The 14503-nt window shown below is 39.1% G+C and overlaps 1 protein-coding gene across 5 annotated transcripts; it reads left to right on the top strand.

Moving 5' to 3' along the window:
- Positions 1–471: 471 nt before the first annotated feature.
- Positions 472–13557, top strand: LOC148699523 (transmembrane 9 superfamily member 3-like). Of its 5 annotated transcripts, none has more exons than XM_088714006.2 (8): positions 472–1002; positions 1651–1691; positions 1788–2373; positions 3855–3992; positions 4113–4269; positions 4443–4927; positions 8278–8521; positions 13128–13557. In XM_088714006.2, the coding sequence occupies exons 1-7, from the start codon at positions 842–844 to the stop codon at positions 8495–8497; spliced, it is 1788 nt and encodes a 595-aa protein (XP_088570132.2). In that variant the 5' UTR covers positions 472–841; the 3' UTR covers positions 8498–8521; positions 13128–13557. The 5 variants fall into 5 exon arrangements, with proteins under 5 accessions (XP_088570132.2, XP_088570133.2, XP_088570131.2 ...); XM_088714007.2 differs by lacking the exon at positions 13128–13557 and adding an exon at positions 8844–9079; XM_088714005.2 differs by lacking the exon at positions 13128–13557 and adding an exon at positions 8593–8807.
- Positions 13558–14503: the final 946 nt, after the last annotated feature.

Genomic DNA, 14503 nt, shown 5'->3' with positions numbered 1-14503 from the left:
AATGAGGTTCACTGGGATGCATTCAAAATATCTAATGCTTCTATCAAAAAACATAAGATACAAATAAGTTGGAATGTGAAAGACTACTGGTTTCATGTCCTCGACATTATTTGCCAACAACTTAAGACTACATTTAAAAGGACAGTCTGAATAGTGGAATTAAAGATTACATTTAAAAGGTCATATGTAAATACTTGAGGCTATTCCAATATATAATCATTTCAGGTGAATAGTGGAATTAAACACATCTTTATTTCGGATTCAAATTTATTTAAATTTAATTACATATATCATAAATTCTACCATAAATACTATAATTGTTTTATGATCAATTTAAATTGGTGTGTCTTCTATATGGGCTATGGCCGGATGTATACTATTATTTGTAACAGCCTAGAATCTATGTTATAAAATTCATATCCTCTGGTATGGTCTCTTATAAATGATTGGTAACAATGGTTTTTTATGTAGAAAAGTGTGCCGTAAAATGAAAGCGTCAAGATCGACCTGGGACAGTGACACCAGGCACGTGGCCCACAACGCACCCGGCTCAAACCATTTGTGTCGCTTTCCGGTTCGATTGGAAATTGACCGGCCACTTGCCGGCCGTCAGGTTTTGGCACCGGTTCGATGAAGCCGGACTGACGGCGTCCAAACCACCTTCCGCTTAACACAATGCGCCTTTGCTCGATCGCTCTTCACGGCACTCGGGGCCCATTAAAAAAAAAAAAGCCCATTTCTTCGCGTTTAGTTTAGTTCGAGTTCCCCTTCGCTGCCGAGCTGCTTCTCTTCTATACGCGTCAACGGAGAGAGAGGAGGAGGAGGAGAAAGAAAGGAGGAGATGGGGAAGGAGGAGGCGATGGATTTGGTGGCCGCGGTGACGACTCTCTTGCTTTGTTTCGGGATCGCCGGAGTGGCGGCCGACGCGTCCGATCACCGGTACAAGGCCGGGGAAGCTGTCCCTCTCTACGCCAACAAGGTCGGCCCTTTCCACAACCCAAGGTAGGTTTTCATCTCTTCCCCCTTTTCTTAGTTTTTTTTTTTTTTGGCTGAAGCGACCTTTTCTGGCACTGGATCTCTTCTCGTCCTTTTCGGATCTGTCTAGATGCCCTGTCGGATTCGGTACCGGTTGTCTGTTTATTTTTCGTATATTGAAAAAAAATATTTGATTTGACCTCATCTAGGTTAGATCCGTTGGATTAGGATTAATTCGGGGTTTTTAATGTAGGGGAACATCGCTTCTCGTTCGGTAGTCATGGAGTTGGAAGTTGTTGTACCCCTCCGTGGTGTATCTGGGCGGATAGACGCTCAAAATTCATAAATTTTTAGACATAAAGGTTTGATAATTATTTGGTTAGTTTGTAAATTATATGGAGAATTTGTGATTTAGACATTGTTAGTCCACTAAGAATAGAATAAATTTCAATAAAAAAAGGTGTCTTTCCCCTAATGTTACTCAGATCTAGTAGGTCTTGTTTGGTTGTAATCAGAATATGTGAAGTTATTGCAGATTTTGAGATTGTACGGATTGACCATTAGGACAAGATGTACTTGTTGGAGACCCTTCCATTCAACTTCCATTGTTTCTTCTCGCTTAGATTTGGTCCTAAATGTTATGTCTTCTAATTGCACTCGTGTTCTGTCTTTCAGTGAGACGTATCGGTACTTTGATCTCCCATTCTGCTCTCCAGGTCTGGTTACTCCCCACGTTTCATGCTACCTTGTTTTATCTTTTCCCATGCTTCATGGTATGTAATCTTTCTTCTATGAATCATATGTTGAAACAGAACCTATGAAGGAGAAATCAGAAGCTCTTGGTGAAGTGCTGAATGGGGACCGCCTGGTCGATGCTCCATACAAGCTTGACTTCCGTGTTGACCTGGACTCCAAAGTTGCATGCAAGAAGAAGCTGACGAAAGAAGAAGTGGCACAATTCAGGAGCGCAGTCCTCAAGGACTACTACTTTCAGATGTATTACGATGACCTGCCCATCTGGGGATTCATTGGGAAGGTTGACAGGGAAGGCAAGACCGACGAGAACGAGTACAAGTACTACCTTTACAGACATATCCACTTTGACATCCTATATAATGGTGACCGTGTGATCGAGATCAATGCACACACTGATCCCAATGCGTTGGTTGATGTTACTGAGGACATGGATATTGAGGTGGAGTTCTTGTATTCGGTGAAGTGGAAGGAGACAAGCACACCCTTTGAGAACAGGATGGATAAGTATTCGCAGTCTTCATCACTGCCGCACCATTTGGAAATTCATTGGTTCTCAATAATTAACTCATGTGTCACGGTTCTTTTACTGACTGGATTCCTCGCCACGATTCTTATGAGGGTGCTAAAGAATGATTTTGTCAAGTGAGAATTTTTTTCAGTTCTTTATTTCATTTTATATTATTCTATTTTATTTTATTTTTTTCATATTTAGTGCATGCATGACAATTAGCACATTGGAAATGATATGTAGGAGTTATCCAGAAAATCATCATAACACTAAGAGCACTAGAATTAGATCTGAGATAGAATCTATAAAACCTGATTTTTTTTTAAAAAAAAGAAAGATTAACAACTCTACTAAAATTACCTGAACTTGATTTGTGTTTTCATTTTGAGCATTGACATACATATTATTGCAACATCCCTTTGAAGCCCTTTTATTGACCTGAGTATGTTTTGTCATGCATGTCATAGACTATGTACAAATTTAATTGGAGTGTGAGATTAACAGTTTTCAAAACTGAATATTTTTTTGCATTTTATTATTGTTTCACTTAGCTCTCGAAGACAAATGCGATATCTCGGTATATGTTGGAGGTCATCATAGATTGTTTGGAAATTATATTTGATATGTATATACAGATAGCAATTCTTGGAAATTGTAATTGATTTAATAATATATTGTAGCTGTAGATTATCATAATATTGTAGTTATTAGTCCTGAATCTTATTGAAAGTACGACATGCCACTTTGTATGTTTTCTCCTGACAGCAATTAATCTGTGATGAAGTTACCCATAGTGGCTTATGAGCCAAGATACCTACACAATATGCTAGGACAATAAGTATATAATATGGATATACATCGATAAGCATTGTCCAACATTGTCTAGGTCATAATGATTTTGAAATGATATGTATTAAAATATCAGATTATGGTGTAAAGAGGTTTCAGGTAAAATCTTTACTTAAATGTTTAAATCCTTGTTTCTTAAACTGTTCTGAAGTTAGGTGCACATTAGGACTTACTATCTGGCATATTGTTTCTATTACCTGTCATGTTGTTTAGAAAGTAATAGTTACGAATCTTTGATAGCCTAAAAATCCCGTGCAAGAAAAATGGGAACTTCTATAAAGCTATTAATTGTTAACTATATAAAGACTGAGAATGACAAAAACAGGTTAAAAAATTGTATTAATCACAATCCATACAGTACTGGTAAATGCAATACCTTACCAGATGATATGGCCCAATACAAACTCGATATAGGCTCAGTTGAGACAGTATGGTGCCAAATGCATATGACTATGCTGCAGTTGCCCATGCAGGCGGATTATTTGCATGTAGTGCTACAATTTGGCAGATCTGGTGCTGGCTGAAATCTAAGGCTATCAGTTTTTAGTAATTTCTGAGCCGTTAAGAATCAAGTTTTCAATTGGATTAATGGAACAGGACTTGGTTTGCAAGAGGTGTTATGCTGATCATGATGGTGTGTTTCTGTGCATGTGAGAAAGAAAACTATAGATTAATTTATCTGCTTTCTTTATATGCTTTAATGATGACAATTGATTATATCTTTAAATTTATTAACCCTCTGTTAATCTTTCTTCTGCATTTAAAGGTACACTCATGATGAGGAATCAGCTGAAGACCAGGAAGAGACTGGATGGAAATATATTCATGGGGATGTCTTTAGGTTCCCAAAGCATAAGTCACTCTTTGCTGCATGTTTTGGTTCTGGCACTCAGCTATTTGCTCTGTAAGCTTCTAATATAAATCTTATTTTGTTTGATTTCATTACTCTGAATTCATTGAAATCATGGTTGATTTGTTTATCCTGCATCTTTCTCAGTCTTTCGTTTCTTGGCATGCTTTGCAGTGCAATTTTTATATTTATTCTTGCTTTAGTTGGGGTATTCTACCCTTACAATCGAGGTGCTCTTTTCACTGCACTTGTTGTCATCTACGCACTTACATCTGGCATAGCTGGTTATATTTCTACATCTTTCTATTTTCAGCTCGAAGGAACAAATTGGGTACGTACTTGATATTTCTATTTCATTTTATCTCTTCATGTTTCATTTTTTTCCTTCATGCATTAGTCTTCACACTTGATTGCTTTAAAAGATATGCAGCATATCCAAATAAAATGTATATGCGACATAAGCGGAGGTATCCATAGTCACTATATTCACATTTCTGTTTGCAGGTAAGAAATTTGGTGATGACAGGATTTCTGTTTTGCGGGCCTCTGTTCCTGACATTCTGCTTTCTCAACACTGTTGCCATTATATATAGTGCTACTGCAGCACTCCCATTTGGCACAATTTTGGTAATTCTTCTTATTTGGATGCTAGTCACTTTTCCTTTGCTTGTTCTGGGTGGGGTTGCTGGCAAGAACGGCAAGGTGGAGTTTCAGGCTCCTTGTCGCACTACTAAGTATCCTCGAGAGATCCCACCTCTGCCTTGGTACCGAGGAACCATTCCACAGATGGCAATGGCTGGTTTTCTACCCTTTAGTGCCATTTATATTGAACTTTACTACATATTTGCAAGTATCTGGGGCCACAGAATTTACACAATCTACAGCATCCTCTTTATAGTCTTTATCATTCTTCTTATCGTCACTGCCTTCATAACTGTGGCATTGACCTACTTTCAACTTGCTGCTGAAGATCATGAATGGTGGTGGAGGTAAGCCAGATGTGTTTCTTTTATTCATTGATTTGATAGGAATTTCACTGACATGAGCACATGATGCACCAGTCAAAATAAAAGAAAAGAAAATATTTGATAGGTATTTCATATTATCCTTGTTGGTCGTCCCTGCTTTGAGGCTTGCTTTACATATATTTCTGATGGTCTTCCTGATCCTTCTAGTCCTGTTATTTATATAACTTCTGTAACTTTTGCTTGGTATATATGAGGTCTTTAATGTTTTTTTTTCCTTTTTTTTTTTAAAGAATCACCTTTTGGCGTCGATTGTCTAGGAACTTAGTTTTGACATGCTTCTAGTCCTGTTATTTATATAACTTCTGTAACTTTTGCTTGGTATATATGAGGTCTTTAATGTTTTTTTTCCTCTTTTTTATTGAATCACCTTTTGGTGTCGATTGTCTAGGAACTTAGTTTTGACATGCTTAAATTGTGTATTTATCCTGTAAGGGAATTGCCAATGGATGCTGCTATGAATGCCTTCTTTGTAGTGACCTGAATTCAAGTTAAAAAGGCATATATACATCAGATACACCCAATTCCAAAATTCCCTCCCCCAAGTTCAACTTGTTTTTTGTCACAATCTGTATGTGTTGATCATGTATCTTACTCATTTCTGTTGCTACTACAGAGAGAAGATAATCTAATAATCGAATGGTTGAAATCTTGTTTGTAACAATAATGGTTCAGAAGTTTTGGATCTTGCGTTGAACTTTTCAATGTGGGATCAGCGGTTAACTCTTTGCATCTCGTCATGTTTATCACTGCCTATGTGTTCAGTCCTCTCTTTTCATCGAGAAAAGTGACATAATGGATGGTAGATCTGGGATTCCACAGAGAATTGTTCATGGGTCATTTTTGGTGTGCATTAGAAGAAAAGGGAGGTTGGGGGGAAATGGAGCTAGAGCTATCTTGGCTTTTGGGTTACCTAAACCATAAAATTTCGGCACTTTTGAATTTGAACCATCTAGCCTATCTGAAACCTATCCTACCTAAATATGTTGTTAGTTAAAGTGAAGGGTGTTTAGTGTATACATATGGATGTAATGAGGCATCCTGTATGAAAATGCATCTTTTCTTTTATGTTTTATGCTTTCTTTTCTGTGCACTCTCATTTGTTAGAAGCTAATGCTTCTCTCTGCAGTTTTATTATGTGTTAAATACTGCTTTATAAATGCTTGTTGAATTCATGAAATGCTAAATTTCAACTCCAACAATGTAAATTGCAGAACTTTTAGGTTAAAATTAGGCATGCATTCAGATTACAGTTGACAAGTTGGTTATACTCATAGAAGTTCTCTAATCTATGTTGTAGGTAATGGGCTTATGCATCTGATATGTGCATAAAGATTTAGATTTAAAATCAGATTGATGTTTGCTTAAACCTGCATTGCTTAAGACTTCCTTGTTGCAGGTATTCCAGTGCAATAAAATGGATACTCAATTATAAGAACTCTGAAGAACTAAAAGACAAGAAATGCTACACTAATTTATAAATTTTAGTACTTCTTATTTATTGAAATGATCAAATTGAATGTTCAATTTATGACTGGAGACAATATTGGAAACATGTCACGAGCATTTCTATGCATCTGAGACCAAGAAATTTCTATGAAATAGCTGAAATGATGGTATAATTGCTTCAAATGAGGGGATTAATTGCTAGCCAGCAAGGTAGATATGGTTTAGAGGAGCCTTCGTGGTGGGCTTTGATGAGCCAATATGTTTAAGATTAGGGGATCTAGTTCAAATAGGTTCCTACAAGTTGATTGGAGTTTCGGTATAGAGCATATGTTCAAATGAGGGTAAGGGAGTGATAGATTTCTGGATACTAGGGCAAATTTGGAAACCTTAAATTAGCAAATCCTGATTCATATGTTTTGTAGATAAACTGGAAACTTATATATGTAAAAGCAGAACGAGTAAACTTATGGTGATAAATGAAACATATTTAGTTGGATATTATTAGCTTGCATCTGTTTCCACGTGCCAGTTTCATTGCATTCTTTTTCCCTTCCAATTTTTCCAAATTATCTTTTCATTTAACAACTTAAAGTTCTGTTGTGATTACATTAAAGTGGAACCATTTGGGGTGATTCAGTTTTTCTTTTGCTTGTTATTGGATGAAAGAATGCCTTTTTTGTTATTAAAAGGTTGATGCTCCATCCTTGCATTAATTTAATCTCTGTCTGAACAAATTTGTTTTCTGACTTGCGGTAACAAGTTCCATTGAAGAATGCAGTTTAACTGTAAGTTTCCAGCCAGATTTAGGAGGCTATCCGTTAATGTAGCAACTGCTTCCTGATCCTGTCTTCCAGTCCTCCCTTTTGCACTCTCCTTTGCACATGTGGCTTTAATGAAAGGATAGGACACCATCCACCTTGACATTGCTGATGACGTGCACAATAAATTGAAACTCCAAAAGATGTTCTCTTAGCTCAACAGAAACGTAGATCAAGATACTTACAACAATGATCTTATGTTATGATGGGAGATAAATCCTGGGCTTTATTAATTGCAGTTGCCTTTAAATTATATGGAGTTTTCTAACCATAACACCTATAGTTCACCAACAGAATATGGAGTGTTGTTATTCTTCGGATCTGGCCAATGCTGTAGGGCTGTCTTAGAAGTTTTTTGAAAGTTGAGACTGAGAGTATCCAATATGGGTTTTAGTTATTTGGAACAACAACATTGCTGAAAATCATATATAGTTCTTACATCTTATTTCCATGCGGCATTGTGTAATGATATCCTTACTCTGGAAAAGATTAAGTTAAACTCAGCAATTATACATGTAAACAACCTTTTTTGGAAGCATATACATATCGTTGTATTATTGTCAACTCAATAAATACGCGCACACACACATTGCCTCTTAACTGCTTCCCTTTTCTGTATTATTTTAGATGTATCCAAAAATGATGGTGCAATTAATTTGCTTCTTAAGTCTTCATCCAACAAAATACTGTAACAAGTAAAACTAAAGCCATATGCAAACTTTGCAAAAAAAAAAAGAAGAAGAGAACCGACAAAGATAAGTAGTTCTGATTGCTTATTTTGTACAATACATTTAATGTTTTTCAATAGAAAATATATCCTCCTTTTGCTGATGCATGAATTTGGAACTTCAACGAATATATTATGTCATTCCTATCCAGCGCCTTTTCTTTGAAATTTGAACTTGGGACAAACTAGTTGGTGCACCCATGCTGCTGATTGCATTGGTGCTTGTATAGAGCTTCTCTAAATTAGAGATGCATCTCCACAAATCTTTTATGTGCATGTGTTTGAATTTTGAAACCTTGTGTATGCTTGTTCTGGTACAGGGCATTCCTTTGCGGAGGATCCACTGGTTTGTTCATATATGGGTACTGCTTGTACTACTACTATGCTCGGTCAGATATGTCAGGTTTTATGCAAACTTCATTCTTCTTTGGATACATGGCTTGCATCTGCTATGGTTTCTTCCTCATGCTTGGGACCATCGGTTTCCGTGCTTCCTTGTTGTTCGTCCGTCATATATACCGATCAATCAAGTGTGAATAATCAGTCATCCTTGGATCTTGTTAGGTATGTTCTTTTTCTTTTGCTTTATAAAAACTTTTCCACAGAGTAAAATGTTTTCTACTTGGGAAAGGTAGTTGGACCCTACATATGGACATGGAGCAGCAGCTGGATTTGGGGCGGGATCATCATTTCCTGAAATGGGGATAAGCCTTCTGGATTTTTATTTTGGTGGAATTAATTATAATTAGGTTCCTTTTGTATTCTGCTCCTCATGAATCTCTAGATATTCTGTGTAGAAATTTGTACCATTACAGGCACCTACATATTCAAGAAAACAGCTCCTTTTTCACTCCTTGAATCTGAAAGAATGAGTATTTTCCTGTAGGCCTGAAGCACCTAAGCTGACATTGACGAAGAGGGTGTCACATCATTTTTTCTAAAACATTTTCTTTTGATTCATAACTCTCTTATGCAAGGTCATTTATAGAAAAGTACATTAAAAAACAGCTCGGTTTATGAGGCTCATGTTATTGCGGACTTTGAGAGGGTCAGATATATGTAGCTTTAATTTTGAATCTGTGACGTTAAGGTCATAATAAAGCAATTTTGTTGTTACACTAAGGCTTGTTCTCTACTTATAGAAAAGTACATGAACTAAATTTTCGATGGTTCATAAAGTAAAAATTTGTTCAGAAGGAGTTCTCTATCCTCTTGAGCTTGTAAGATTCTTTGCACCTATGCGCTTTAAATGAGTTCAGAAAGAGTTTTTGGTGGGGCTGGGCAGATGATTCCTCTGGCCCTTTTCTTTCCTCTCTACTTCTTTCCTCTTTCTAGCGAAACGGGAAACGGAACGGGAGACTGGATCTTTCACTTTCTTTCTCTCTCCATTTCTCTCAATCTAAGTAGGGTATTAGTGTCACTCTGCAGCAGGTAACATTTTTGTTACATTTTGTTGGCTTGGACAGAAGGCGATCATATTAAGAACTCCATTAGAGTTATGATGCTACTATTATTGAATGAGGATGCTCGAAGATTTTGATCCACCGTTGTAATGTTTGGATCTTTCAATGTCAAAACGTTAAGCTTTTGGACAACTCATCCAGCACCTCGCATGAATTAGTAAAATTAATTTGAAACCTAGTTTAGTTTGCATGGTACTAGGGGTGTCAATGGGCTGAACATGAGCCTAGGTCAAGCTCAACTTATTTTGCCACCAAGCCGAACTCGTGCTTAACTAGAGCTGCTTACAAACAGCTTGTAAACAAGAGATTCGGTATGATCTTATGATCTTAGAAGACTTCATTTATATAATTTAAATTAATTGTCTTGATTATATCTTAATTTTTATAATTACAATATATTTTATTCTATATAAATTATATTAATTTATATTCAATAAAAAATTTATGTAGAGAAAGTAATAAAAGTAATATATAATATACAAATGACTTATGTATTCATAAGTCATAATTCATAGATAGTATCTTCAGGTTTCGGAGGAGGACTAAGGCATCCAAAATACTTTATATAAATCAATTACCATATAACATATTAATGACATTTAAAAATAAATTTTAAAATTTTATTTGAATTTCTAATCCTCACCATCCTTTCATCTTCCATATATCCTCCCTCTTCCCTCTAACTTTTATTGTTCATTAAATGGATGACTTAGCCGATGTTTTGATCGTTAACAGAGCGATTTGGTAGCCCTCTTAGGTCAAGTTTGAAAAGCCAGCAAGGAGGGGACACTGGTCTACCTGGGAGTCCCTATTACAGGCCGGAGACTACGGATGGTAGAGTGCTCGAGGTTGGTATAGCGGGTCGAGAGCAGGCTGGAGGGATGGCGGGCATCATCTCTATCCATGATGGGGAGACTGACACTGGTCAGATCGGTGTTAGGATCTATGCCAGTATACCTTATGGCCAACACTGTGATCCCAAAGACGACTCTGTTGAAGATTGAACGTCTCCTCCAGAGTTTCTTGTGGGGGTCTCATGGTGGGGGCCATGGGGTACATCTGGTGGCCTGGGAGCAGATCTGTCTTTCCATCAGCGAGGGCAGTCTGGGAGTGCAGTCCCTTTTGGAGAGGCGTGAGGCCCTTGTCGCTCGGCATGCAGCCCGTTTCTTGTTGGAGCCACAGGGGCTCTGGAGCCGGGTGATGGCTGCCAGATATGGACGAGGGGGCTCTGAGGTGGCACGAAGTGGCCGCCGAACCTCCTTTATGTGGCGCGAGATTGGGAGGTACTTGCCGACTGTGTCGGCTAACACCAGGTGGCTGATAAGCGATGGACGGAGCATCGATGTTATCGGTGATCCGTGGGTGGATACCCTTCCTTTGAGATGTTGGCCGACGATGGTCGATATTGAGGCAGCAGAGGGGCTCCGAGTATGCGACCTTCTAGCACCAGGGAGGGCAGAGTGGGACGAGGCCAGACTACATCAGTTGTTTGGGGCACATCTTGCTGAGAGGATTCGCTCCCTCCCAGTACCAGGATGTGAGGGGCCAGACGTCCGGGTATGGGGCACCTCATACAGGGCCAGTGTCAGGCTGGGTGATCTATCCCGGGTTATCTAGCGGGAGCATGAGCGGGGACCGGACTGCGCCTGGATCTGGAGGTCCGGGCTTCACCCGAGGGCAGCACTTTTCTTGTGGAAGGTGATGTGCGACCACCTTCCGACGAGAGCAGTGCTGAGTAGGCGTGGGTTGGGAATCCCTGCGGAGTGCGGGGCTTGCGGTGTAGACGAGTCTGTGGACCATGTACTATTTCGGTGCACTTGGGCGAGGTCGACATGGCAGTGGACAGGTATCCCGGAGGAGGCGTGGCGGGAGAGGAGATTTTTCCTATAGATGATACGACAGTTGTTGGCCAGTCCAGGGACATGTCAGGAGGCCATCCGAGCGACTTGCACAGCCCATCAGATCTGGCTGGCAAGGAACGCTCGCACCTTCGGCGAGCGCAGGATGTCGCCAAGGTTTGTTGAGGAGTCTGCTCGTGCACTGGCGATGGAGTCCAGACTCACCATCCCTTCAGATACACCCTTGATAGCTTGGGACACCTGGGGTTCCTTCTCTGCTCAGGCAGCTCCTCGGATGGTGTTTTTCGCCTGAGAGCCCCCACCCCCGAGTTTCCTCAAGGTCAACTTTGACGGATCGGTGTTGGATGGAGGTACGCGAGGCCGGGCAGGCTTCGTTATATGGGACCCTCAGTCCAGGATAGTAGCAGCGGGCGGTTGCCGGTTGTTCGACATATCAGTTCCAGGGGCGGAGTTGCGAGCTGCCTGGGCAGGTCTTCGCCATGCGCGGCAGGTGCTGCGGGCTAGCTCGATCATCTTGGAGGGCGATTCGGCTACAATTATTGGGTGGATCCGGCGAGGACCGAGTGGTGAGAGCACAGACCACCCTCTGATCCGGGACATTGGGATGATGGTGAAGGATGGTGCGGCCTTTGAGGCCAAGCATGTATTCAGAGAGGCCAACGGGGCAGCTAACTGGGTGGCTGCATACGCGACCCACCACTCAGGATATGCCCTGTGGCAGGAGAGAGGGAGCTGCTATTGGCACTATGTGAGATTGTGTATTTTGATTTTTTTGGGTGTATTCGGACACGCGTTGTCTGAAGAACCCGTCTAAGCCAAAAAAAAAAAAAAAAAGCCAGCAAGAAGACAGATATATGGAATGTTATGTTTGAGGATGGGAGTGGTGGTTTTCATTTTCCCTGGAATTGAAGTATGGAACTCATCACTACTTGTTGACAGTGGAAGCGAGCTGTATCCATTACAGGCTTAGTGTTTGGATGGTGCAAGTTTGTTTCATGATATTAACAAATTACGCCACACATGCATGATTCAATGACAATTTTCTGTATGTCAAAGGAAATTATGCTTGGATGCTGGCAGAAAACGTTTACAGGAGACATGAACTACACCCTTTCTTACTCGACATGTGCTAACATTTTCAATAGGATGTGAATGTTGTTCATATTGTGTCATTGGCATAATTTAGTCCCTCATGATGCTAAAGAACAATTATGGAAGTTTTGATACCATTTCGGTGTATTGCTTCTTTAAGATATGGTTTTGCATCTTAACATTGAGTCAGGGTGGTATAATTGAAGGGTTCACTGAATTCTTTAAAGCCTCCTCCATTGGTGTGATTGGTACTTCTCTTTCTTGACTGCAATATGTTATTGGGTAATTCAATGCATAACCTGCAAGACCTGATCAAGGAGTTGACATCTGAAGAAATTAGAGCAGCTATTTCTGATCTTGGGAAGTAAAATAAGTCCCTTAGTCTGGATGGTTTCCTATTTTTTCTTGCAAAAATATTGCTCTCTCTTCTTGGCTCTTTCGAAATACTTCCATGAAGGAAATCTGATCTTATTAGACTCAATTGCACATTTCTTACCTTTCTACCAAGAAGGAAGCTGCTAGCATATACTCGGACTACAGATTTTCGAGTCTTATATCATTTCAAAAGTTTTAGCTTCTTGACCGATATCTTATATGGATAATCTCATCGATATTGCTTAGACTGCTTTTATCAAAGGTCAGTCTATCATTTCTCATGAGGTTATCAAAGTCGCACATGAAGGCATTATTTGTAAGCTCGATTTTGAGCGAGTCTTCGACAAGCTTGATTGGAAGTTTTTATTGATGGTGTTACAGAAAAGGAGATTTCTTGGATCCGAACCACTATTATCACAAGCAAAGTGGCGATCATTGCAAACGTATAGGGGAATTGGATTGACCGTTCGAAGGGTACTCGGCAAGGAAATCCTATCTACACCATCCTATTTATCATAGCTCTTGATGTTCTAATAGGAGTTCTTAGAGTTATTGCTCTAATGGAGAAGAAATTGTAACTCTACATTGCGCTGACGACAACTTTTTTGGGACACTCAGGCGGAGAAAATCAGAACTCTTATATCAATCAGTTCAAGCTAATCTTCTGACTCGATTAATTTCAGCAAAAGCTTGATTATAATTCTTGGTGATAATAAGGACTATGCTAATAAAATCTCACTGATGTTGAATTAAAAGTGACGTAAAAATTTCACTTTGCTATTTGCTAATAAAATCCTCTATTTTGTTCAAATAACTTTCACTTTCTCCATCTCAACCACTTTCTTGAATTAAAAGTTCATCATCTTGAAAAAGGAGGTAGGTCTCCGAAGCTTACTGGGGGTTGAAACCTTTCAGTTGCGGCTGCAAGCCGTCCTCGAATTCACCATGATCTTGGTAGGTGACCAAATGTCTTGGAGCCATGTTTTCAGACATCGATTGATGCATGCTCGAAAAGAAGAGAGATGCAGAGAATCAGAGAATTGAGAAGTAGACGAGCTAATGTTGCACAACGAGGAAGAAGAAGAAAAGCTAAAGTAAAAAAAAAAAAAAAAAAAAAAAAACAAAGAATTGGAGGGTACTATCTTAACTAAGGTATTCATCTCAAGCATATCTCAAGTAAGATTCAACCATTAGTGTAATTGGAGGGTACTATCTACTTGAGCTAGTAAAATTTTTTATGCCGATGCACAAGACTTGGGTTAGATCCTGCTCTGACTTTCGTTAGGCATAATGTATATCGATGTTGTATCAATGTGGTGTAAGCAAGCATAATGAGTAACTTCTTTTTTTCGTACCCGGCATAATGAGAAATTATCAATATAAGTTATATAGATTTTCAGTCTTACAATCATAGTCGATATAACATCCAAGATTTCAGCAGTAGATTTTTTTAATTCACAAGTATTCAAACCAATGACATAAAACTATAATTAATTTAGGTTTCATCATATCAACCAATCCCAAACAATTAGGCCTTCCTAATTTTTCTTTTTCAACCTTCCATCTTAGCCAAGATTCATTCGAGATACACCAGGATCTAGATGCCATCCAGTTGTCAATGTTGCCCATAAAATACCTATGATAATGTTAAAAAATCCCAAATCATAAATCCAACTAAACTGCATCTCTATATCAACATAAAGATAACCTAGGAATCCGTTTGAACTTTGTGCTGATTTGTGGTTAATCTATGCTAA

This window comes from Phoenix dactylifera, chromosome 18 (assembly GCF_051530095.1).
Source record: "Phoenix dactylifera cultivar Ajwa chromosome 18, Ajwa_hap1_PhDact_Kaust_v1.1, whole genome shotgun sequence".
In the NCBI taxonomy this organism is placed as follows: domain Eukaryota; kingdom Viridiplantae; phylum Streptophyta; class Magnoliopsida; order Arecales; family Arecaceae; genus Phoenix; species Phoenix dactylifera.
This window is presented reverse-complemented; position numbering and strand designations above follow the sequence as displayed.